Raw genomic sequence first — 26,344 nt, 5'->3', positions numbered from 1 at the left:
GCAGATCTCTGTGCTGCAGACTGAGTCACTGTGACCTGTCCTCTGGACTCTGAGGACACAGACACAGAGACAGAGACATAAAGCAGCGTCTTCACGTCAGAGGGACGGATGTTGACAGAGGACTTTGATTCTCTGGACTTTACCTGTGAAGCAGCAGCAGAGGAGAGTCCAGACCAGGACGCAGGTCAGAGTCATGTTTCTGATGAGGAGGATTTGTGCTGTGATGAAGGACAGCTGTCAGTCATCCAGTGTTCAGCTGTCAGGACTATAAAGTCTGTCAGAGCACTGGAGCATGCTGCTGCTGATGCAAAGTGGCTCTCTATGGAAATGATGGAAAGCTGGTTTGCCTCTCTCTCAGGCTGGCTGCAGTATTTTCTTCTGTGTGGTCATCCAAGGGTTTGGAGGAAGGCGGGCGAGGAACAGAACCCAAGCTGCTTGAGGTCAAGTGTGAAATATCCACAGTCAGTGATTATTTGGGGTGCAATGCCCGGTGCAGGTGTTGGTAAACTCTGCTTTCTCAAATCCAGGGTCACCGCAAAAGTGTACCAGAATCTTTTGGAGGACTTCATGATTCCTTCTGCTGAGGATCTGTATGGAGATGCAGATTTCATCTTCCAGCAGGACCTGGCCCCCTCCCATACTGCCAGGAGCACCAAAACCTGGTTTAATGCCCATGCCATCACAGTGCTTGACTGGCCAGCCAACTATATCAGCCCGCTGACCTGGCTTTTACTGACGGTGGCCTGATCCTCAGTGTTCAGTCCAAGAGAAGCTCACAGATAAACACTGCTGCTGAGCACAGGCCATTTCCATGAACGGAACACTGTGCTGTTCTGTCTGAACTGAATCACTGTGACGAAGTAATAATGACTGATTCATTCACCTGATGAACATGTTAGAGAGAAACGTTTGATAGACCTACACTCATGTCCCTGTGTGTGTGTGAGCGCACAATGTGCACCTTTAGGTGAGGGCAGGGTTCTAGTCATTGAGATTCTGCCTGCATTATTTTACAGTAAGTTGGATTCTAGTGTTGGGTTTATCACATGTCTGTTGGTATTGAATGGTCAGTCTATGCTGTTGCATGATTGCACTCTTTGCTTGTTTGTGTTACTTTCTTTAGTTATTTAGTGCTGCAGCAAAGTTACGTGTGCTTATGACGTGTTTTTCTTGCATGTGGCAGTCTGAACGTTAAGATTCTAGGGAGGTTGTGATTTGGGCTGTTGTTTTTCGCATTGGGCGGGTTTTACGTTCAGTTTGGGCTGGAAACTGTCACTCAGATCTGGCAACCCTGACCCCAACACCAGCAGCACTCATGCAGCCCCACATGAGGACACTGCCACCACCATGGTTCATTGTAGGCACCATGCATTCTTCTTTGAAATCCTCACCTTTATGAAGCCATGCAGGTTTAAAACCATTAGTTCCAAAAACAGTGATCTTTGTCTCATCCCTCCAGAGTATAGAGTCCCAGTAGTCTTCATCTTTTTCAGCAAACGGTCACTCCAGTTTGGCTTTCTACTGCTTTAGCTAACTGCAGTGAACTTGCTGGTGATTTTCTTCAACCCCTCTCATCAGAAGACGCTCCTGTCGAGACGTTAACTTCCGTGGACGTCCTGGACGTCTCTGTAAGATGGTTGCACTTCCATCTTTCTTAAATGTTTGGATCACTTTTGCTGCAGTATTTTGACAGATATGTGAAGCATTGCTGATCTTCTTGTAGCCCTCACCTTTTTTGGTAAAGAAACATTTTCATATCTTCCATAGGGAGCCATTGCTGACAGCCTTTTATAGTCACCTGTCTGCTGGACACCTCTTAAATGAATCATTAGACTCACCTGTGGTTGAATGCCTGTTCATTAGAATTTTGTAGTTTTAAATGTGGCTTTTTCCCTAAGGCTATAATTGGGGTGTACTCATTTTTGCAACATGGACTTGAATGAATTTGTTAGGAAAATCACTTTTTGTGTGCAAATTAACCAATCTTGTTTCAATCAATGAGCCACATTTGTGGGAGTATTTTGTAGTACGGTATGTAGTGTGGTGTATTCATTTATGCTGACCACTGTACTGAGACTGGTCAGAGATGAAGTGAACCAGTGGAGGGTTGTGTGTGAGAGGCCAGCTGAGATCAATCTGTCAGTGAGGGGGGAGTGAGAAGTTCTACTGAAAGCTGCATATCAGTCCAATACAATGAGAACAGTGAGGAGTCCATCTCTGCAAGATCATTAGTGATTTTAATGAAAGCTGTCTCAGTGCTGTGAAGGGGTCTGAAGACAGATTGGAATTATTCCTGAAGTTTATTTCAGTGAGGTGAGCATGAAGTTCAGAAGCAACAATGTTTTCAAGAAGAAATGGAAGATTGATATGAGACGTGGGTTATTAAAATCAGCAAGTTTTAAATGAGTTTTAATGAGTGTGTGTGTGTGTTCACTGAAGTGTGTCACTGTGTGCAGAAGCTGCAGCAGTCAGTTCCTCTTTAGCTGTGGGAGGTTTTTGTACGACTCTTTTTCACTGTGTGAACACAGCTCGACTGTTGATTTCATGATAACTCTGACAGTAATAAACTGCTGCATCTTCAGCCTGAACTCCTCTGATGGTCAGAGTGAAGTCAGTCTTTGATCCACTGCCTGAAAAACGATCTGGAATCCCTGATGCTCTGCGAGTTGCCCAATAAATGAGCCATTTAGGAGCTGCTGGTTCTTTCTGTTGGTACCAGGATAAGAGATCTTTACCACTGCTGCGTCCAACAGCAACCTTTGGTCTGACTGTACATGTGATGGTGACGGTGCCTCCTGGAGCAGATCTCTGTGCTGCAGACTGAGTCACTGTGACCTGTCCTCTGGACTCTGAGGACACAGAGACAGAGACATAAAGCAGCGTCTTCACGTCAGAGGGACGGATGTTGACAGAGGACTTTGATTCTCTGGACTTTACCTGTGAAGCAGCAGCAGAGGAGAGTCCAGACCAGGACGCAGGTCAGAGTCATGTTTCTGATGAGGAGGGTTTGTGCTGTGATGAAGGACAGCTGTCAGTCATCCAGTGTTCAGCTGTCAGGACTATAAAGTCTGTCAGAGCACTGGAGCATGCTGCTGCTGATGCAAAGTGGCTCTCTATGGAAATGAACAGACAGTTTCAGGAGCATCAGCTCCATCTAGTGGACGGGAGTGTGTTACTACACCCTATAATGTTTAATGTCTCCAGTGCAGATGATGGAAGTGATGAAGATGAGGATGAGGAGTCTGTGCTGATATAACCTTCATGTAAAATCCACCTTTGTGGTTCAGCTGCAGTGGTTTCCTCTCAGACAGACTCTCTTTATTATTCTCCTCCTTTGACTTTCACTTCAGCTCAAACAACATTTATTGATTCAAACACAAAAACAGCTGAGTGGATGAAAAAGTCTTTATTGTGATGAAAGAATAGAAAATGTGACAGAAGCATGAGAGTGAAGAAAGAGTAAGTCACTGATGATTCTAATCAGGAACTCTTCCACATGTTGGATGTTCAGTCATCAGTCAGTGTTCTTTTGTTCTTGTTGTTTACAGTCATCATGGTTCTTCTCTAAAGTTAACACGACAAACACATGAAGTCCAAACTTTGTTCACTTGTTTCTAAATGTTGAAGCGACAGGGATGCAGACAGAGAGTCACAGAGAGCAGAGAGAGACTCAGGACTGGGAGCACTGGTTTGTACTCAGTGTGTGTATCACTGGATTCTGGGAGCCCTGCCTGGCCTCACAGGTCACAGAGCCCGCCGTCCTCCACTGGTCCACAGAGAGCCTCAGGGTGCTGCTCCAGCTGTAGCGCCCGTCGTCCTGCAGCAGCGCGGTGCTCCGGCTCTGCTGCGAGCCGTCCCCGTTCTGTCCGCCCACCTTCCAGGACAGGGTCCAGTCAGAGGGGAAGCCTCTGTCAGCCAGGCACAGCAGCGTGGCCTGGCCCTTCTGCAGCTCCTCTTTGGAGGGGGGCAGCACCGTCAGGGAGGGGGGGACTGGACCCACTGGAGGAGGAGGAGGAGGAGGAGACAGAGAGAGGACATGAAGACAGAGAACAGAAAGTCCAGCTGCTGGTCCTCAGAGGGGAGGAAACTGCTCCTCACTGTTTCACTTCCCTCTCTGAGCTCGGTAACCACGGCAACAGACAGGCATCACTGCTGAACCGTGGCAACAGACAGGTTTCAGTACTGAAGGTAAAAAGCTCCTGAGGGACATGATGATGGTTCTAATGAGGATTTGAAATGTTTCCAATGTTTAAAAACACATTTTACACAAATGATTCCAACAACATTCAACAATGACTACATTTAAAATACTGACATGTGTTTTCTTTCAGGTTTAAACTTTCTCTGTGTATCAGTCATGAGCTAAACAGCCTCCAACAACAAGAACAGATCGGAGTCATCCAGTAAAGACTCAGTTCATCCACTGTGAGCTGAACACATGTTGTTTCTGTGGGTTTGAGCAGCAGTCAGAGGTTCTTACAGTCGACCTCCAGTCTGGTTCCTCCACCCAACGTCCACCACAGAGACACAGACTGATGGAGGCGTCCTACAAAAACCTCTGACTGCACACAGACGGGCGCTGCGACTGTCTGACCGAGCTACACTCCTCAAAATCCAGCCGTTAGAAGCAGAAGCAGTCAGCCCCCTCTGAACCATCCTCATGGGTTCAATTCAGCACAGTCACTTTTTACAGTCACTGTGTGTTTGAGCACCAAGAAAATTCAACATAAAGACTGAAAGATGGTTTTTATTTGTTCTGTCTGATCAGAAACGGACACAACAAATAAGAACTAGTCTGAAATGAAAAGTTTCAACTTACCTCCAACATCCAGTCTGGTTCCTCCACCGAACGTGTACCACAGTGATTCAGACTGATGGAGGCGTCGTACAAAAACCTCTGACTGCACACAGACACACACTCTGACTCTGAAACACTGTGTCTGTCACACTCAGCTGATCAATGTGCAAATCAATGAAACACACCGACTGAAGATTCTGACATCCATCACTTTGTTCTGATTGAAAAACATATTGATTCCTGATCAATGATCCGATACAGTGATTGATCCATTGATCAGCAGCTGATCAGACCGATCCCTGTTCATTTCCATAGAGAGCCACTTTGCATCAGCAGCAGCATGCTCCAGTGCTCTGACAGACTTTATAGTCCTGACAGCTGAACACTGGATGACTGACAGCTGTCCCTCATCACAGCACAAACCCTCCTCATCAGAAACATGACTCTGACCTGCGTCCTGGTCTGGACTCTCCTCTGCTGCTGCTTCACAGGTAAAGTCCAAAGAATCAAAGTCCTCTGTCAACATCCGTCCCTCTGACGTGAAGACGCTGCTTTATGTCTCTGTCTCTGTGTCCTCAGAGTCCAGAGGACAGGTCACAGTGACTCAGTCTGCAGCACAGAGATATGCTCCAGGAGGCACCGTCACCATCACATGTTCCACCAGTGAGGATGTTCACTATGTTGGTGTTTACCTCTTATCCTGGTACCAACAGAAAGAACCAGAAGCTCCTAAACTGCTCATTTATGCAGCAGATGAAAGAGAATCAGGGATTCCAGATCGTTTTTCAGGCAGTGGATCAGACTCTGACTTCACTCTGACCATCAGAGGAGTTCAGGCTGAAGATGCAGCAGTTTATTACTGTCAGAGTTTTCATGACATCAACAGTCAAGAAGTGTTCACACAGTGAAAAAGAGTCGTACAAAAACCTCCCACAGCTAAAGAGGAACTGATCAGCAGCTGCACTCTAACAAAGGTTTGAATAAAAACTGCAGCAATTTACTCTGAAAATACAACAATTCATATTTATACTGAATGAAAATCATTTTCAAACATCAGAGTGAACCTCTGTCGGCTGATCAGTTCATTTCACACGCACTGAAACTAGCGATCATTTGAAGCTCTGTTAGCTCATGTTGTGTCTCTGAGTTGCGTCAGATTGTTGTGTTCTGCTGGTTTTGTGTATTTATGTTTTAATGACTTCAACTTAATGATCCCAGTTGTTTGTTTAAAGGCTGCAGCAGAGGAAAGTATTGATGAACTACAGCCTCTGATCTATGTGAATGTAGCCCAGTGTAAAAATGAAAGGGAGTTAAATAAGGTGAACCCGCACTGTTCAATGAAAGCATGATGTGGTGGATGAAAACCAGCTGAAAGTAGCTTCATGAATCCAGTCATAAATATATATCAATAATATCAGTAAATGGGCAGGAAATGGTTAACTTATTGATGAAGATAATTTAGGATTAAAAGGTTGATCAATGTAGAAATAAAGCTGCAAGAACAAGCTGTGAAAACTGAAGTGATCTGAATAAGAGGTCATTACAGACTGAGCCTTTATTCTCAGCTGCTCTGTCTGATTGGTTACTGCAGCTGTCAATCAGTGTCACCTGCAGTAATTGGTCAAGCTCCGTCTTGAAGCGGGCTGGGTGTATTTCCTGGAGAGGAGGCCATGGCCGCTGTCATCTCATTTCTTCTCCACAGACCGAGGACTGGTTCTTCAGGCTCCACGCTGAACTGTGAGTTAAACCAGTTGAGTGTTACTTTGCTGAGGAAAGAGACTTTATCCACAGGTCGAGTGTTTTTCAGAGATCTGGGAGAAATGTAAATGAATGAGTTGATGTTTTGGGGAGAAGGCCAGTTAGAAGTGCCGAGTAAGGTTGTAAGGTCAAAGTAATGTTGTTCACAGTATTTACAGAGGGAGCAGTTTATTTCAAAGGGCTGTAATTTATCATGTGTTTACTGGCTCTGTGTTTACCAAAGGTAAAGTATTGTTCTGTACACGGGGTCAAAAGTTCAGTCAACATGTGTGAGTGTTTTACAAAGAGTTGTCTGGGATCAGTGATTTAAAGTGTGTCTAAGGAGAAAACATCTACTGTTAAATTGGATAGAGTAATCTGATTACCAGCAGAGTATCATGAGTTCACTTCAATAGGTAAACCTTGGTGGCAGCTAGCTTACACACTGAACCCTAACACCCCATCATTCCAGCTGAGGGTGAGGTGACTGAGTCTGAGGTCACAGAGAGCGGTGGGTGCTACATGAAGAGCAGCTGGTAACCCTTTGTTGTCCGAATCAGCATGAAAGTTATCATCATGAAACACAAACACTCATCATGACGACACTGAGTGACGGCCCTGGGCCTGCTGGATGATTTGCCTCCAGGTTGGCTCCTCCTACCTGGTTGAGGGATTGATCTCTCCTGTCTGAGTCTGTGTGAGCAGGTCTTTGTAGAGATGGCTCTCTGGCCTGCTGCTGGTTCCTTGCAGTTCCTCTGCTGGGCTTTGTGTGTGTTTGGTTTCAGCAGTTTGTTGTGTGGCTCTCTGTGTTGTGACTAAGACCTAAGACTAAGAACTCTGCCAGGTTTGTGCTTTTCAGAGCTGTTTGTTGGTTTTTGTGTTGTCTGTGCAGATGAAGTGCAGGCCATAAATATACAGGGCCGTTTGATTTGAATCGCGGAATTGGCAGATTTTACATTTTAACATGGAATATGTGTAAGAGGAGCGCATGTCTGGGGAAAACTGCACGGAGGGAAGCTAATCCGGGTGGCGCGAGAACCAAAACACTGTAACCATGGCGAAGCGGCAAATACCTTTGTGCGCCATGCACCAGCATGGAGAGTGAGCGGTTATTCAGCTCTGTGTCTCATGTCTTGGATGAAAAGAGAAATAGACTTTGCTGCGACGACGCAGAGGTGCTTATCTGTGTAAATAAAAACATGCATCTTACTAAAAAATAGGCGAGAGATACAGCAGGTGACTTCATCGTATCATTAATGTTCAAAAAAGGAAGTCCGCTGTATGGGACTGTTCTTCCTGAGAGTCTAACTAAAAAGTAAACTAAATGTCAACTAAAAAGTGACATTAAAGGTAGTTTCATAAATTTGTCTGATTGAATTTGTGCTCATTCAAGGATAGTATGATGAAGAGCTGAAAGACTTGTTGTATGTTTCTGTGCACAATAAATAAAAATAAAAAACATCGGCATCGGCCAAGTTGTTATGTTAAACATCAGTATCGGCCCAGACATCGGACAAGAAGGAAATAATATACAGTATGAAGTAAAACTACCACTAAAGATACAAGAGAATTAAAATAAGAACATATGACATATCAACAGTTGCACAGATGAGGTGGGAAACTTGTAGAGAGGGGAGCTCACAGACTAACTACAGCTGGAACAACTTGTTCCCCTTGAAGAAGTTTAAATGTTTGGTTGTTTTATAATAAGTCGACTAAAGTTTCATCACTTGCTGCTTGTTGTTGATACTGTATGTTACCATGTTGAGGAAGCGTGTTGTCGCCTCAATAACTTTAAGTTGCTGTAAATTTCAGTAACTGTGCGATACTCTTACGAGGGAAAAAAAAATTCAACCGATCATCCGATCGATGTTCGTGCGACGGTAATCGCCTCTCGTGAGCCCCAGTACACTGCGCGTTTAAAAACGCACGACAAAGCTGAAATTCAGCTCGACCCAAAAAAAACATACGTCTCATATTTCAGGTCAAAGTTGGACCAAATAACGCACAATGTATGCCTGGCTTTAAGTGATGAGAAATTCAAGAGGCAACGTAACGCTTTCCTGCAGCTGTGACAGGTGTGTGTCAGGAGTCTCACACCTGAGCTGACGTTCCTAAAACCTTTAAGTTCCAGCTGTGTCGTCTGTGTTTGTCCAGAGGACCTTTGTTAACTTTTGTCTTTTAGGATTTCTTTGTTCTATTTTCTGCATTTTATTGTGCAAACATGGACCCACTCACCACTTCCTTAGAGCACTTTAATTCAACACATGCTGAGGAACATGCAGTCTTCTTGTGTGGACTCTTCTTGCTGAACTTTGAGCTTTTCAGTGTGTGTGAAATGAACTGATCAGCCGACAGAGGTTCACTCTGATGTTTGAAAATGATTTTCATTCAGTGTAAATATGAATTGTTGTATTTTCAGAGTAAATTGCTGCAGTTTTTATTCAAACCTTTGTTAGAGTGCAGCTGCTGACCAGTTCCTCTTTAGCTGTGGGAGGTTTTTGTACGACTCTTTTTCACTGTGTGAACACATGCTGACTGTTGATGTAATGATAACTCTGACAGTAATAAACTGCTGCATCTTCAGCCTGAACTCCTCTGATGGTCAGAGTGAAGTCAGTCTTTGATCCACTGCCTGAAAAACGATCTGAAATCCCTGATGCTCTGCGAGTTGCCCAATAAATGAGCAGTTTAGGAGCTCCAGGTTCTTTCTGTTGGTACCAGGATAAGGCAAAAACACCATAAACATAGTGACTGGTGGAACATGTGATGGTGACGGTGCCTCCTAGAGCAGATCTCTGTGCTGCAGGCTGAGTCACTGTGACCTGTCCTCTGGACTCTGAGGACACAGAGACAGAGACATAAAGCAGCGTCTTCACGTCAGAGGGACGGATGTTGACAGAGGACTTTGATTCTCTGGACTTTACCTGTGAAGCAGCAGCAGAGGAGAGTCCAGACCAGGACGCAGGTCAGAGTCATGTTTCTGATGAGGAGGGTTTGTGCTGTGATGAAGGACAGCTGTCAGTCATCCAGTGTTCATCTGTCAGGACTATAAAGTCTGTCAGAGCACTGGAGCATGCTGCTGCTGATGCAAAGTGGCTCTCTATGGAAATGAACAGACTGATGATCTAAAAAAGTCTCAGTGTTGACTTTTACTCTTTAAAATGTTGATTTTAAATGAGTTCTAAAAACATACAAAGTGTTGTGTTATGCAGATGATACAACTTTCTATCATGAAGCTCATTTTGACAGGAACTCTGTTCTGCTCAGCTGTTTTATTTTCTCCTTTAAACTTCATTTAGATGTGGACTGCTTCAGCACTGCTGTCAGTGTCAGACATCATTCATCTTTTTCAGACATTCATGATCTGTTTTTGTGTTGTCTCTTTTATTTATATACCACATTTAATGTCACAAACACAGACTCAGTGTGTCTGTCAGTTACACTCTGAATCTGAATATAATTATATTTATTATAAACATAAACCTCAGATTAATAATAATTGTAGTTTTATTTTAAATATGAATTGTTGTATTTTCAGAGTAAATTGCTGCAGTTTTTATTCAGACCTTTGTTAGAGTGCAGCTGTTGATTAGTTCCTCTTTAGCTGTGGGAGGTTTTTGTACGACTCTTTTTCACTGTGTGAGTGGGAAGCTGTTGTGCTGCTGACAGTAATAAACTCCTGAATCTTCAGCCTGAACATCTCTGATGTTCAGAGTGAAGTCAGTGTTACTGTATGTCGCACTGAAACGATCAGAAACTCCAGACTGACGTGCTGTTGTGTCAACAATGAGGAGTTTAGGAGCCTCTCCAGGTTTCTGCTGGTACCAGTTCATGTCGTCGCCTATGAGTGTGGAGGACTGACATCTGATGTTGATGGTCTGACCTGGAGCAGCAGACTGAGGTCCAGCAGACTGAGTCAGGGTGATTTCTCCTGATGAACCTGGAAGACATGAGGAAGAGGAGAAGATCAACATCCAGATAGAAGAGGATTCTGTGACATGGAGAAGAGATGGAAGAAGGTCAGTGCTGCTCCTTCCAGTCTTCCTCCATCACCACAGCATCATGCTGCCCCCTGAAGCAAAGCTCTCAGCACAGAGTCTCACCCTGAACCAGGAGCCACAGAGCGGCCAGCCGCAGAGTCTCTGACATCATCATGGTTTCCTGGACAGTCGCTGATGGATGCTGGACTCTTTAAGGGCTGGGAGCAGAGAGGCAGGACACTCATATGCAAAGACTCAGAGTCAGTCAGCTGGAGCTGTTTCCTCCTCACTGATCACAGCACACACTTTAAAACAGAGGTGTTAATCTGCTGGTCCAAGGACCACTTCTCGTCCACTACTTGGTTCCCTGGCTGTTGTTGGTGAACAGAGAGCAGATTCTCTGAGCTTCATTTGTTCTCAGTAAATAGAATAGAATAGAAATACTTTATTCATCCCAAGCTGTGAAATTTCACTGTTGCAGCAGCAAAGTACAGTCACTCAAGCATACCAAAGAATAAAAATATACCTCTAACGGAAAAAATTAAACATTATATACATTATTTACAGCAAGATAAAAAAAATAAACACAGGTGCAGAAGCAAAAAATGTTCAGTTTGTGATGCAGGTATGCATATAAGTCTAAATCGCATTGTGCAATTTGGCATGAAGATATGAAAAGATATGATATACAAGAACAACAGTGTACAATTTGAAAGTAAAAAAACCTTGTGCAGAACGTGTCCCTTACAGCAGTGAGTCTGTGTTATCTCTGGCACAGAGATGAGGTGTTGTACAGTCTTGCAGCATGAGGCAGGAAAGACTTCCTGTAGTGTTCTGTGTGACAGTGAAGCTGTCTGAGCCTTTTGGAAAAGGTGCTCCGTTGTCTGTCCAGTACAGGGAGGAGAGGGTGGTCGGGGTGATCCATGATGGATAACGGTTTGTTCAGTGTCCTCCTCTCCACCACTGCTACAAATGTCTCTCGTCTGCAGCCAATGACAGAGCCAGCTTTTCTGATCAGTTTGTTCAGTCTGTTGGTGTCACTGGCTGCAATGCTGCCCCCCAGCAGACCACAGAGGAGAACAGAGTGCTGCAACAACAGACTGGTAAAACATCTCCAGCATGTTGCTGCACAGTTGAAGGACCTCAGCTTCCTCAGGAAGTAGAGTCTGCTGCAGGCCTTCTTGTACACAGTCTGCTGTCGATGGTCACTCCCAGGTGTTTGTACTCCTCCACCCTCTCCACATCCTTACCCAGGATGCAAAGGGGCTGCAATGTTGCTCCCTTCTTCCTGAAGTCAATCACCATCTCTCTGGTCTTGTCTACATTAAGCAGCAGGTGATTCCCTCCAGCCCACTCCACAAATCTGTCCACCAGCCCCCTGTACTCTTCCTCCCATCCACCACGTATACACCCCACAAATGCAGAGTCATCAGAAAACTTCTGTAAGTGACATGACTGAGTTGTACTGAAAGTCTGAGGTTTATAAGGTGAACAGGAATGGAGAAAGCACAGTGCCCTGTGGGGCAGGATCTTGAACTGGGAGCTGCTGCAGGACTGGACTGATGTGGGTGATGGAGGGTGTTCTGGTTATGATCCAGTTGAAGAGTTTTGGAGAAGCTGTGGTTTGAGGAGAGTTTTGTTGGGGAGGTAACCAAAGATGGCCGCTGTGTGAGGGGTGAGGGAGGAACGAAGATGATTGATGTTTCTGAGGTGAAAACAGGCAGAACAGGTGATGTTGTTGATGTGTGAATATAATGACAGGGTGCTGTCCAGTGGTGATGGAGAGACTGTCAGCTTTGTTCAGTGTGGATTTGGTGCCAGTTAGTGAGACTTGAGCTTTATTGCTGTTTAATTTGAAGAAGTTGGAGGAGAACCAACATGTAGTTTCTTTACAGGTGATAAGGGAGGATGGAGGAAGGACACTGGCTGGTCTGGAGGAGATGTAGAGCTGGGTGTCATCAGCATAACAATGACAATGTGACCAAGGGGAAGGAGGGGAAATAATGAATAAAACAGTTCCCAGGACGGAGCCTTGGGGGACACCTGAGGAGACAGAGGAATGCTGGGATGAAGTTGGACCAAGCTGAACATACTGAGAGTGGTCAGATATGAAGTGAACCAGTGGAGGGTTGTGTGTGAGAGGCCAGCTGAGATCAATCTGTCAGTGAGGGGGGAGTGAGAAGTTCTACTGAAAGCTGCATATCAGTCCAATACAATGAGAACAGTGAGGAGTCCATCTCTGCAAGATCATTAGTGATTTTAATGAAAGCTGTCTCAATGCTGTGAAGGGGTCTGAAGACAGATTGGAATTATTCATGAAGTTTAGTTTCAGTGAGGTGAGCATGAAGTTCAGAAGCAACAATGTTTTCAAGAAGAAATGGAAGATTGATATGAGACGTGGGTTATTAAAATCAGCAAGTTTTAAATGAGTTTTAATGTGTGTGTGTGTTAGTTCACTGAAGTGTGTCACTATGTGCAGAAGCTGCAGCAGTCAGTTCCTCTTTAGCTGTGGGAGGTTTTTGTACGACTCTTTTTCACTGTGTGAACACATGCTGACTGTTGATGTAATGAAAGCTCATACAGTAATAAACTGCTGCATCTTCAGCCTGAACTCCTCTGATGGTCAGAGTGAAGTCAGACTTTGATCCACTGCCTGAAAAACGATCTGGAATCCCTGATGCTCTCTGATCTGCTTCATAAATGAGCAGCTTAGGAGCTGCTGGTTCTTTCTGTTGGTACCAGGATAGTATGTAGTCAGAACCATCATAGAAAACATCCTGACTGGTGGAACATGTGATGGTGACGGTGCCTCCTGGAGCAGATCTCTGTGCTGCAGGCTGAGTCACGGTGACCTGTCCTCTGGACTCTGAGGACACAGAGACAGAGACATAAAGCAGCGTCTTCACGTCAGAGGGACTGATGTTGACAGAGGACTTTGATTCTCTGGACTTTACCTGTGAAGCAGCAGCAGAGGAGAGTCCAGACCAGGACGCAGGTCAGAGTCATGTTTCTGATGAGGAGGATTTGTGCTGTGATGAAGGACAGCTGTCAGTCATCCAGTGTTCAGCTGTCAGGACTATAAAGTCTGTCAGAGCACTGGAGCATGCTGCTGCTGATGCAAAGTGGCTCTCTATGGAAATGAACTGACCGATGATCTAAAAAAGTCTCAGTGTTGATTTCTACTCTTTAAAATGTTGATTTTAAATGTGTTCTAAAAACATACAAAGTGTTGTGTTATGCAGACGATACAACTTTCTATCATGAAGCTCATTTTGACAGGAACTCTGTTCTGCTCAGCTGTTTTATTTTCTCCTTTAAACTTCATGTAGATGTGGACTGCTTCAGCACTGCTGTCAGTGTCAGACATCATTCATCTTTTTCAGACTTTTTTGTGTTGTCTTTTATTTATATACCACATTTAATGTCACTAACACAGACTCACAGTGCTCGGCATAAATGAGTACACCCCCTTTGAAAAGTAAAAATTTATTCAGTAGCTCAATGAACAAAAGAACAATTTCCAAACTTTTCACAAGGCTGAGTTTTATTAAACACTTATTTAACTCCATAACATGAAGTTAAGGTTAATAATCTAACTTAGATCACAAAATCTTGAAGCAAAAATGAGTACACCCCACAACAAAACCTGTTACATCAAGTGTTTTGTATGAGCACTGTGATTTTTAAGGACAGCACCAAGTCTTCTAGGCATGGAATGAACAAGTTGGTGACATATTGCAACATCTATCTTTTTCCATTCCATGTGTGTTTTGGATCATTGTCGTGTTGTCGTGTGATGGCAGCATCTTTGATATGAGACGTGGGTTATTAAAATCAGCAAGTTTTAAATGAGTTTTAATGTGTGTGTGTGTGTTAGTTCACTGAAGTGTGTCACTATGTGCAGAAGCTGCAGCAGTCAGTTCCTCTTTAGCTGTGGGAGGTTTTTGTACGACTCTTTTTCACTGTGTGAACACTCGCTGACTGTTGATTTCATGATAACTCTGACAGTAATAAACTGCTGCATCTTCAGCCTGAACTCCTCTGATGGTCAGAGTGAATTTAGACTTTGATCCACTGCCTGAAAAACGATCTGGAATCCCTGATGCTCTGTGAGTTGCCCAATAAATGAGCCATTTAGGAGCTGCTGGTTCTTTCTGTTGGTACCAGGATAGTATGTAGTCAGAACCATCATAATAAACATCCTGGCTGGTGGAACATGTGATGGTGATGGTGCCTCCTGGAGCAGATCTCTGTGCTGCAGACTGAGTCACTGTGACCTGTCCTCTGGACTCTGAGGACACAGAGACAGAGACATAAAGCAGCGTCTTCACGTCAGAGGGACGGATGTTGACAGAGGACTTTGATTCTCTGGACTTTACCTGTGAAGCAGCAGCAGAGGAGAGTCCAGACCAGGACGCAGGTCAGAGTCATGTTTCTGATGAGGAGGATTTGTGCTGTGATGAAGGACAGCTGTCAGTCATCCAGTGTTCAGCTGTCAGGACTATAAAGTCTGTCAGAGCACTGGAGCATGCTGCTGCTGATGCAAAGTGGCTCTCTATGGAAATGAACAGACTGACTGATGATCTAAAAAAGTCTCAGTGTTGACTTTTACTCTTTAAAGTGTTGTGTTATGCAGACGATACAACTTTCTATCATCAAGCTCATTTTGACAGGAACTCTGTTCTGCTCAGCTGTTTTATTTTCTGCTGTCAGTGTCAGACATCATTCATCTTTTTCAGGCATTAATGGTCTGTTTTTGTGTTGTCTCTTTTATTTATATACCACATTTAATGTCACAAACACAGACTCAGTACAGTGCTCAGCACAAATGAGTACACCCCCTTTAAAAATTAAGAATTTAATCAGTAGCTCAATGAACAAAAGAAGAATTTCCAAATGTTTTATTGAACACTTATTTAACTCCATAACATGAAGTTAAGGTTAATAATCTAACTTAGATCACTGAATCTTCAGTTTTATTCAAATTGGCTGAAGCAAAAATGAGTACACCCCACAACAAAACCTGCTACATCAAGTGTTTTGTATGGGCACTGTGATTTTTAAGGACAGCACCAAGTCTTCTAGGCATGGAATGAACAAGTTGGTGACATATTGCAACATCTGTCTTTTTCCATTCTTCAAGAATAACCTCTTTTAGAGCCTGGATGCTGGATGGAGAGTGATGCTCAACTTGTGCTTCCGCTTCTTTTAAACACGTTTTGCTAAAAAAAAATAGCATTTTTTTTAGAAAATATCCGAGTTGTCATTTTATGCAAAAAGTAAATGTCATTTGATTAATTGAAATAAAAACGGCGGTGCCCTCCCCCTCATATTATCAGTCTGTTGTAAATTGATCGAGTGGCATCAAGCATGACGGCCATTGGTCCAATGACAACATGAAATCCTACTGGTCAGCGGAGTGAAGAGGTCAACCAATCTACATGAACATAAACATCAGCCACATTCAGACCGGCAGTTGTTGGAGGTTTTCTAGTGTTGGGTTAATCACATGTCTGTTGGTATTGAATGGTCAGTGTATGCTGTTGCTTGATTGCACTCTTTGCTTGTTTGTGTTACTTTGTTTAGTTATTTAGTGCTGCAGCAAAGTTACGTGTGCTTATGACATGTTTTTCTTGCATATGGCACATATGGTCTGAACGTTAAGATTCTAGGGAGGTTGTGATTTGGGCTGTTGTTTTTCGCATTGGGCGGGTTTTACGTTCAGTTTGGGCTGGAAACTGTCACTCAGATCTGGCAACCCTGACCCCAACACCAGCAGCACTCATGCAGCCCCACATGAGGACACTGCCACCACCATGGTTCATTGTAGGCACCATGCATTCTTCTTTGAAATCCTCACCTTTATGAAGCCATGCAGGTTTAAAACCATTAGTTCCAAAAACAGTGATCTTTGTCTCATCCCTCCAGAGTATAGAGTCCCAGTAGTCTTCATCTTTTTCAGCAAACGGTCACTCCAGTTGCTTTCTACTGCTTTAGCTAACTGCAGTGAACTTGCTGGTGATTTTCTTCAACCCCTCTCATCAGAAGATGCTCCTGTCGAGATGTTAACCTCCGTGGACGTCCTGGACGTCTCTGTAAGATGGTTGCACTTCCATCTTTCTTAAATGTTTGGATCACTTTTGCTGCAGTATTTTGACAGATATGTGAAGCTTTGCTGATCTTCTTGTAGCCCTCACCTTTTTTGGTAAAGAAATATTTTCATATCTTCCATAGGGAGCCATTGCTGACAGCCTTTTATAGTCACCTGTCTGCTGGACACCTCACAAATAAATCATTAGACTCACCTGTGGTTGAATGCCTGTTCATTAGAATTTTGTAGTTTTAAATGTGGCTTTTTCCCTAAGACTATAATTGGGGTGTACTCATTTTTGCAACATGGACTTGAATGAATTTTTTAGGAAAATCACTTTTTGTGTGCAAATGAACAAATCTTGTTTCAATCAATGAGCCACATTTGTGTTTATTTTCAGTGTGGTGAGCATGAAGTTCAGAAGCACCAATGTTTTCAAGAAGAAATGTAAGATCGGATATGAGACATGGGTTATTAAAATCAGCAAGTTTTAAATGAATTGTAGTATGTGTGTGTGTGTGTTCACTGTGTCACTATGTGCAGAAGCTGCAGCAGTCAATTCCTCTTTAGCTGTGGGAGGTTTTTGTACGACTCTTTTTCACTGTGTGAACACTCGCTGACTGTTGATGTCATGATAACTCTGACAGTAATAAACTGCTGCATCTTCAGCCTGAACTCCTCTGATGGTTAGAGTGAAGTCGGTCTTTGATCCACTGCCTGAAAAACGATCTGGAATCCCTGATGCTCTGTCATCAACTCTGTAAATGAGAAGCTTTGGAGCTGCTGGTTCTTTCTGTTGGTACCAGTGTAACAGATCTTTACGAGTTCTGGTTCCAATAGCAACCTGTGGTCTGACTGTACATGTGATGGTGACGGTGTCTCCTGGAGCAGATCTCTGTGCTGCAGGCTGAGTCACTGTGACCTGTCCTCTGGACTCTGAGGACACAGAGACAGAGACATAAAGCAGCGTCTTCACGTCAGAGGGACGGATGTTGACAGAGGACTTTGATTCTCTGGACTTTACCTGTGAAGCAGCAGCAGAGGAGAGTCCAGACCAGGACGCAGGTCAGAGTCATGTTTCTGATGAGGAGGATTTGTGCTGTGATGAAGGACAGCTGTCAGTCATCCAGTGTTCAGCTGTCAGGACTATAAAGTCTGTCAGAGCACTGGAGCATGCTGCTGCTGATGCAAAGTGGCTCTATGGAAATGATGGAAAGCTGGTTTGCCTCTCTCTCAGGCTGGCTGCAGTATTTTCTCCTGTGTGGTTGTCTGGGAAGTCTGCAGTTTGAAGGCAGCGAGCTTTGAGCTCCAGGTCTTCAGTAATGAAATGCACTGTAAGACTCTGACAGGACTCTGCTTTACAGCTTGACCCTACATGTCTGTTGTAGCAGAGAGAAACTGTTTTCAGCTCCGATGTGACTCTGTCTGTATTTTTTGCGTAGCTCCCGTGTGGCGACCTGTCTGAAATACAGACCCTTTCCAAAAAATTTGAATATCAAGGAAAAGTTCATTAATTTCCATAATTTCATTCAAAAAGTTAAACTTTCATAGATTATAGATTCAGGGTCCACATCTTAAACAATTTCACGTATTTATTTGTTTATTTTTACATAATTTGGGATCCCAGCTCATAAAACCCACGAAAACAAGAATTCAGAAAATTAGAATACTGTGAAGAAATCAGCCCAAATTGTGCAGGCCATGGATGTTTTAAACTGAGTGTCACCCACTAATCATCTACTGAACTTAAAGCACCTCCACAGGTTTCCCCATGTGTCATTTATTTGCTTTAGTTCAGTTTAATATGGGGAAGACTGCAGACTTGACAACTGGCCAAAAGACCATCATTGATACCCTCCATATGGGTAAGCCACAAAAGTTCATAGCTAAGGAGGCTGGCTGTTCACAAAGTGCCGTGTCCAAGCACATCAATGGAAAGTCTAGTAGAAGGGCAAAATGTGGCAGGAGAAAATGCACCAGCACAAGAGATGACCGTGGGTTCAGCGGATTATCAAACAGGATTCTGTCAGAGATCCGGCAGAGATCCAGAAAGAGTAGAATGAGGCAGGAGTCACCACAGTCAAATACCACCACATTCAGAGGCATCCAGGAGATGGGCCACAACTGTCGGGTTCGTAGGAAGCATCTCAACTGGGATAAGGAGAAGAAGGACTGGACTGTTGGCCAGTGGTCCAAGTTCCTCTTTTCCAATGAAAGTAAAGTGTGCCTTTAAATTCGGGAAATAAGGTCCAAGGGTTTGGAGGAAGCCGGGCGAGGAACAGAACCCAAGCTGCTTGAGGTCAAGTGTGAAATATCCACAGTCAGTGATGATTTGGGGTGCGATGTCCGTGCGGGTGTTGGTAAACTCTGCTTTCTCAAATCCAGGGTCAACGCAAAAGTCTACCAGAATGTTTTGGAGGACTTCATAATTCCTTCTGCTGAGGATCTGTATGGAGATGCAGATTGCATCTTCCAGCAGGACCCGGCCCCCTTCCCATACTGCCAGGAGCACCAAAACCTGGTTTAATGCCCATGCCATCACAGTGCTTGACTGGCCAGCCAACTCACCAGACATAAACCCCATTGAGAATCTCTGAGGTATTCTTAAGAGGAAAATGAGAGACACCAGACACAAAAACAAAGAAGTATCAAGGACATGTGGGCTTCCATAACGCCCATGCAATGCCATGGCACACCAAGGCAGTGATTAAGGCAAAGGGATTCCCAACCAAGTATTCACATATCGCTTAGACAGTACCATATTTTGATTGATTTGATCCTAATTTCTTTCTTTTCTCTGCTAAAACTGAGAAGTAAATGGTGATTTCTTTGTAGTATTCTAATTTTTTGAAATCCTGTTTTCGCGGGTTTATGAGCTGGGAGCCCAAATTATGTAAAAATAAACAAATAAATACTTGAAATCATTTAAAATGTGGGCCCTGAATCTATAATCTATGAAAGGTTAACTTTTTGCATGAAATTATTGAAATTAATGAACTTTTCCTTGATATTCAAATTTTTTGGAAAGGGTCTGTATGTACGGGACGGCATGCTGTACCACTTATCCAGTGTATTATTAAAGCAGTGAGGCCAGACTTGGTCGCCGTACTGAGGGACATCATGTCTTTCACAGTGACCTCCGTTACCACAACTTACATTCATTTTTAAATATGCATTTATATTCCTTCAAGTAGAGACCTGGACCTGGATGCTGTTGTGGTTTGGACTTTGTGTTTTTGAACTGAGGAAGACACTCAAGTCCAGTTACCTGGATTTAACCTCTTGGACACAACATGAAGGTTATCATCATAGAATACAACACAAACACACAACATGAACACAATGTGTTTTCATGACATTGTTCATCTTTCTTTAAACATTAATGTTCAGTTTTATTTGTTGACTTAAGTTCACAATCAGCTGTGTCTCTGAGTGTTTTCACCATGAACCAGAAATGCTCGCTAGTTTCAGTGCGTGTGAAATGAACTGATCAGCCGACAGAGGTTCACTCTGATGTTTGAAAATGATTTTCATTCAGTGTAAATATGAATTGTTGTATTTTCAGAATAAATTGATGCAGTTTTTATTCAAACCTTTGTTAGAGTGCAGCTGCTGATCAGTTCCTCTTTAGCTGTGGGAGGTTTTTGTACGACTCTTTTTCACTGTGTGAGTGGGAAGCTGTTGTGCTGCTGACAGTAATAAACTCCTGAATCTTCAGCCTGAACGTCTCTGATGTTCAGAGTGAAGTCAGTGTTACTGTATGTCGCACTGAATCGATCAGAAACTCCAGACTGACGCTCTGTTGTGTCCCAGATCAGGAGTTTAGGAGCCTCTCCAGGTTTCTGCTGGTACCAGTTCATGTCGTCATTTATGAGTGTGGAGGACTGACATCTGATGTTGACGGTCTGACCTGGAGCAGCAGACTGAGGTCCAGCAGACTGAGTCAGGGTGATTTCTCCTGATGAACCTGGAAGACATGAGGGAGAGGAGAAGATCAACATCCAGACAGAAGAGGATTCTGTGACATGGAGAAGAGATGGAAGAAGGTCAGTGCTGCTCCTTCCAGTCTTCCTCCATCACCACAGCATCATGCTGCCCCCTGAAGCAAAGCTCTCAGCACAGAGTCTCACCCTGAACCAGGAGCCACAGAGCGGCCAGCAGCAGAGTCTCTGACATCATCATGGTTTCCTGGACAGCCGCTGATGGATGCTGGACTCTTTAAGGGCTGGGAGCAGAGAGGCAGGACACTCATATGCAAAGACTCAGAGTCAGTCAGCTGGAGCTGTTTCCTCCTCACTGATCACAGCACACACACTTTAAACAGAGGTGTTAATCTGCTGGTCCAAGGACCACTTCTGGTCCACTGCTGTCCTTCATCTGGTCTCCACCTGATGTCCAAAACACAGGGGACAGTAAGGTCAAAGGACAAAGGTTGGTTCCCTGGCTGTTGTTGGTGAGCAGAGAGCAGATTCTCTGAGCTTCATTTGTTTTGGATGCTGCAGTATTTTCATGTGCAGTGTTGTTTAGTGGAAACGCTGCCGGTCTGATATACGAAGAAAAGGTCTCCGTCCTAAAGGAGTAAAAATCAAGCGCCATCACTCGACTAAACACAGAGAACAGTATGAAAGTAGCAGAGAGGACAAAACCAGCCGCACAGCTACAGAGAGGACCAACATCTCAGTAAAGTCTTTCACATAAAACAGACACCTGCACTTTCCTGTAGTGTGTAAACACTGAAGGGGCCCTCATATGGGAGGACAACAGCAGCAGAGGCTCCCAGAAGTCAGTCTGAGTCTGACACTCCTGATTTAAACCATCTCTGTGTGAACACTGTGAGAATCTGGAGCAGAAGACGAGACAGAAGAAAGAAGAGGAAGATGGTTGATGTTTCTGAGGTGAAAACTGGCAGAGCAGGTGATGTTGTTGATGTGTGAATATAATGACAGGGTGCTGTCCAGTGGTGATGGAGAGACTGTCAGCTTTGTTCAGTGTGGATTTGGTGCTTGAGTGACTTGAGTTTTATTGCTGTTTAATTTCAAGAAGTTGGAGGAGAACCAACATGTAGTTTCTTTACAGGTGATAAGGGAGGATGGAGGAAGGACACTGGCTGGTCTGGAGGACATGTAGAGCTGGGTGTCATCAGCATAACAATGAAAATGTGACCAAGGGGAAGGAGGGAAATAATAAATAAAACGGGGCCCATGACGGAGCTTTGGGGGACACCTGAGGAGACAGAGGAATGCTGGGATGAAGTTGGACCAAGCTGAACATACTGAGAGTGGTCAGATATGAAGTGAACCAGTGGAGGGTTGTGTGTGAGAGGCCAGCTGAGATCAATCTGTCAGTGAGGGGGGAGTGAGAGGTTCTACTGAAAGCTGCATATCAGTCCAATACAATGAGAACAGTGAGGAGTCCATCTCTGCAAGATCATTAGTGATTTTAATGAAAGCTGTCTCAGTGCTGTGAAGGGGTCTGAAGACAGATTGGAATTATTCCTGAAGTTTAGTTTCAGTGAGGTGAGCATGAAGTTCAGAAGCAACAATGTTTTCAAGAAGAAAAGGAAGATTGATATGAGACGTGGGTTATTAAAATCAGCAAGTTTTAAATGAGTTTTAATGAGTGTGTGTGTGTGTGTGTGTGTGTGTGTGTGTGTGTGTCACTATGTGCAGAAGCTGCAGCAGTCAGTTCCTCTTTAGCTGTGGGAGGTTCTTGTACGACTCTTTTTCACTGTGTGAACACAGCTTGACTGTTGATTTCATGATAACTCATACAGTAATAAACTGCTGCATCTTCAGCCTGAACTCCTCTGATGGTCAGAGTGAAGTCAGTCTTTGATCCACTGCCTGAAAAACGATCTGGAATCCCTGATGCTCTCTGATCTGCTTTATAAATGAGAAGCTTTGGAGCTGCTGGTTCTTTCTGTTGGTACCAGTATAAAATATCTTTACCACTGCTGCGTCCAACATGAACCTGTGGTTTGACTCTACATGTGATGGTGACGGTGCCTCCTGGAGCAGATCTCTGTGCTGCAGACTGATTCACTGTGACCTGTCCTCTAGACTCTGAGGACACAGAGACAGAGACATAAAGCAGCGTCTTCACGTCAGAGGGACGGATGTTGACAGAGGACTTTGATTCTCTGGACTTTACCTGTGAAGCAGCAGCAGAGGAGAGTCCAGACCAGGACGCAGGTCAGAGTCATGTTTCTGATGAGGAGGATTTGTGCTGTGATGAAGGACAGCTGTCAGTCATCCAGTGTTCAGCTGTCAGGACTATAAAGTCTGTCAGAGCACTGGAGCATGCTGCTGCTGATGCAAAGTGGCTCTCTATGGAAATGAACAGACTAATGATCTAAAAAAGTCTCAGTGTTGACTTTTACTCTTTAAAATGTTGATTTTAAATGTGTTCTAAAAACATACAAAGTGTTGTGTTATGCAGATGATGCAACTTTCTATCATGAAGCTCATTTTGACAGGAACTCTGTTCTGCTCAGCTGTTTTATTTTCTCCTTTAAACTTCATGTAGATGTGGACTGCTTCAGCACTGCTGTCAGTGTCAGACATCATTCATCTTTTTCAGACATTAATGATCTGGTTTTGTGTTGTCTCTTTTATTCATATACCACATTTAATGTCACAAACACAGACTCAGTCTGTCTGTCAGTTACACTCAGAATCTGAATATAATTCACATTTATTATAAACATAAACTTCAGAGTAATAATATTTTTTATTGTAAATATGAATTGTTGTATTTTCAGGGTAAATTGCTGCAGTTTTTATTCAGACCTTTGTTAGAGTGCAGCTGCTGATCAGTTCCTCTTTAGCTGTGGGAGGTTTTTGTACGACTCTTTTTCACTGTGTGAGTGGGAAGCTGTTGCGCTGCTGACAGTAATAAACTCCTGAATCTTCAGCCTGAACGTCTCTGATGTTCAGAGTGAAGTCAGTGTTACTGTATGTCGCACTGAAACGATCAGAAACTCCAGACTGACGATATGTTGTGTCAGCAATGAGGAGTTTAGGAGCCTCTCCAGGTTTCTGCTGGTACCAGTTCATGTCGTCGCCTATGAGTGTGGAGGACTGACATCTGATGTTGACGGTCTGACCTGGAGCAGCAGACTGAGGTCCAGCAGACTGAGTCAGGGTGATTTCTCCTGATGAACCTGGAAGACATGAGGAAGAGGAGAAGATCAACATCCAGACAGAAGAGGATTCTGTGACATGGAGAAGAGATGGAAGAAGGTCAGTGCTGCTCCTTCCAGTCTTCCTCCATCACCACAGCATCATGCTGCCCCCTGAAGCAAAGCTCTCAGCACAGAGTCTCACCCTGAACCAGGAGCCACAGAGCGGCCAGCAGCAGAGTCTCTGACATCATCATGGTTTCCTGGACAGTCGCTGATGGACGCTGGACTCTTTAAGGGCTGGGAGCAGAGAGGCAGGACACTCATATGCAAAGACTCAGAGTCAGTCAGCTGGAGCTGTTTCCTCCTCACTGATCACAGCACACACACTTTAAACAGAGGTGTTAATCTGCTGGTCCAAGGACCACATCTGGTCCACTGTTTGGTTCCCTGACTGTTGTTGGTGAGCAGAGAGCAGATTCTCTGAGCTTCATTTGTTCTCAGTAAATAGAATAGAATAGAAATACTTTATTCATCCCAAGCTGGAAAATTTCACTGTTGCAGCAGCAAAGTACAGTCACTCAAGCATACCAAAGAATAAAAATATACCTCTAACGGAAAAAATTAAACATTATATACATTATTTACAGCAAGATAAAAAAAATAAACACAGGTGCAGAAGCAAAAAATGTGCAGTTTGTGATGCAGGTATGCATATAAGTCTAAATCGGATTGTGCAATTTGGCATGAAGATATGAAAAGATATGATATACAAGAACAAAAGTGTACAATTTGAAAGTAAAAAAACCTAAACCTTGTGCAGAACGTGTCCCTTACAGCAGTGAGTCTGTGTTATCTCTGGCACAGAGATGAGGTGTTGTACAGTCTTGCAGCATGAGGCGGGAAAGATTTCCTGTAGCGTTCTGTGTGACAGTGAAGCTGTCTGAGCCTTTTGGAAAAGGTGCTCCGTTGTCTGTCCAGCACAGGGAGGAGAGGGTGGTCGGGGTGATCCATGATGGATAACGGTTTGTTCAGTGTCCTCCTCTCCACCACTGCTTCAAATGTCTCTTGTCTGCAGCCAATGACAGAGCCAGCCTTCCTGATCAGTTTGTTCAGTCTGTTGGTGTCACTGGCTGCAATGCTGCCCCCCAGCAGACCACAGAGGAGAACAGAGTGCTGCAACAACAGACTGGTAAAACATCTCCAGCATGTTGCTGCACAGTTGAAGGACCTCAGCTTCCTCAGGAAGAAGAGTCTGCTGCAGGCCTTCTTGTACACAGTCTGCTGTCGATGGTCACTCCCAGGTGTTTGTACTCCTCCACCCTCTCCACATCCTTACCCAGGATGCAAAGGGGCTGCAATGTTGCTCCCTTCTTCCTGAAGTCAATCACCATCTCTCTGGTCTTGTCTACATTAAGCAGCAGGTGATTCCCACCAGCCCACTCCACAAATCTGTCCACCAGCCCCCTGTACTCTTCCTCCTGTCCACCACGTATACACCCCACAAATGCAGAGTCATCAGAAAACTTCTGTAAGTGACATGACTAAGTTGTACTGAAAGTCTGAGGTTTATAAGGTGAACAGGAATGGAGAAAGCACAGTGCCCTGTGGGGCAGGATCTTGAACTGCGAGCTGCTGCAGGACTGGACTGATGTGGGTGATGGAGGGTGTTCTGGTTATGATCCAGGCTGAAGAGTTTTGGAGAAGCTGTGGGTTGAGGAGAGTTTTGTTGGGGAGGTAACCAAAGATGGCCGCTGTGTGAGGGGTGAGGGAGGGACGAAGATGATTGATGTTTCTGAGGTGAAAACAGGCAGAACAGGTGATGCTGTTGATGTGTGAATATAATGACAGGGTGCTGTCCAATGGTGATGGAGAGACTGTCAGCTTTGCTCAGTGTGGATTTGGTGCCAGTTAGTGAGACTTGAGTTTTATTGCTGTTTAATTTGAAGAAGTTGGAGGAGAACCAACATGTTTCTTTACAGGTGATAAGGGAGGATGGAGGAAGGACACTGGCTGGTCTGGAGGAGATGTAGAGCTAGGTGTCATCAGCATAACAATGAGATTGGATATGAGATGTGGGTAATTAAAATCAGCAAGTTTTAAATTAGTTTTAAAGAGTGTGTGTTCACTGAAGTGTGTCACTATGTGCAAAAGCTTCCCACTGGTGCCGTTCCTCTTTGGCTGTGGGAGCTTTTTGTATGACTCTTTTTCACTGTGTGAACACATCTTGACTGTTGATTTTATTATAACTCATACAGTAATAAACTGCTGCATCTTCAGCCTGAACTCCTCTGATGGTCAGAGTGAAGTCAGAGTTTGATCCACTGCCTGAAAAACGATCTGGAATCCCTGATTGTCTCTGACTAACCAAATAAATGAGCAGTTTAGGAACTGCTGGTTCTTTCTGTTGGTACCAGGATAAGAGGATAATACCATCACTACCATAGAAAACATCCTGACTGGTGGAACATGTGATGGTGACAGTGTCTCCTGGCGTCTTCAGCAGCGTCTTCACGTCAGAGGGACGGATGTTGACAGAGGACTTTGATTCTCTGGACTTTACCTGTGAAGCAGCAGCAGAGGAGAGTCCAGACCAGGATGCAGGTCAGAGTCAT

The 26,344-nt window shown here is 44.1% G+C and overlaps 7 gene segments (V, D, J or C); 1 reads left to right on the top strand and 6 right to left on the bottom strand.

Moving 5' to 3' along the window:
- Positions 1-2,511: 2,511 nt before the first annotated feature.
- LOC114445118 (immunoglobulin kappa variable 3D-20-like) lies at positions 2,512-26,344 on the bottom strand. The segment is given in 2 exon segments: positions 2,512-2,849; positions 26,293-26,344. Coding segments are annotated over 2 exon segments (390 nt in total).
- Positions 3,392-23,986, bottom strand: LOC114449932 (Ig kappa chain V region Mem5-like). The segment is given in 4 exon segments: positions 3,392-3,999; positions 4,820-4,854; positions 23,474-23,771; positions 23,935-23,986. Coding segments are annotated over 4 exon segments (714 nt in total).
- Positions 5,238-5,720, top strand: LOC114450145 (Ig kappa chain V region 3547-like). The segment is given in 2 exon segments: positions 5,238-5,289; positions 5,378-5,720. Coding segments are annotated over 2 exon segments (381 nt in total).
- LOC114450178 (immunoglobulin kappa variable 3-15-like) lies at positions 10,171-10,693 on the bottom strand. The segment is given in 2 exon segments: positions 10,171-10,478; positions 10,642-10,693. Coding segments are annotated over 2 exon segments (360 nt in total).
- Positions 12,922-13,524, bottom strand: LOC114450138 (Ig kappa chain V region 3381-like). The segment is given in 2 exon segments: positions 12,922-13,384; positions 13,473-13,524. Coding segments are annotated over 2 exon segments (384 nt in total).
- Positions 17,208-17,685, bottom strand: LOC114450132 (immunoglobulin kappa variable 3D-20-like). The segment is given in 2 exon segments: positions 17,208-17,545; positions 17,634-17,685. Coding segments are annotated over 2 exon segments (390 nt in total).
- On the bottom strand, positions 20,269-20,791 carry LOC114450158 (immunoglobulin kappa variable 3-15-like). The segment is given in 2 exon segments: positions 20,269-20,576; positions 20,740-20,791. Coding segments are annotated over 2 exon segments (360 nt in total).

The sequence above is a fragment of the Parambassis ranga genome, chromosome 2, assembly GCF_900634625.1.
Source record: "Parambassis ranga chromosome 2, fParRan2.1, whole genome shotgun sequence".
In the NCBI taxonomy this organism is placed as follows: Eukaryota; Metazoa; Chordata; class Actinopteri; family Ambassidae; genus Parambassis; species Parambassis ranga.
This window is presented reverse-complemented; position numbering and strand designations above follow the sequence as displayed.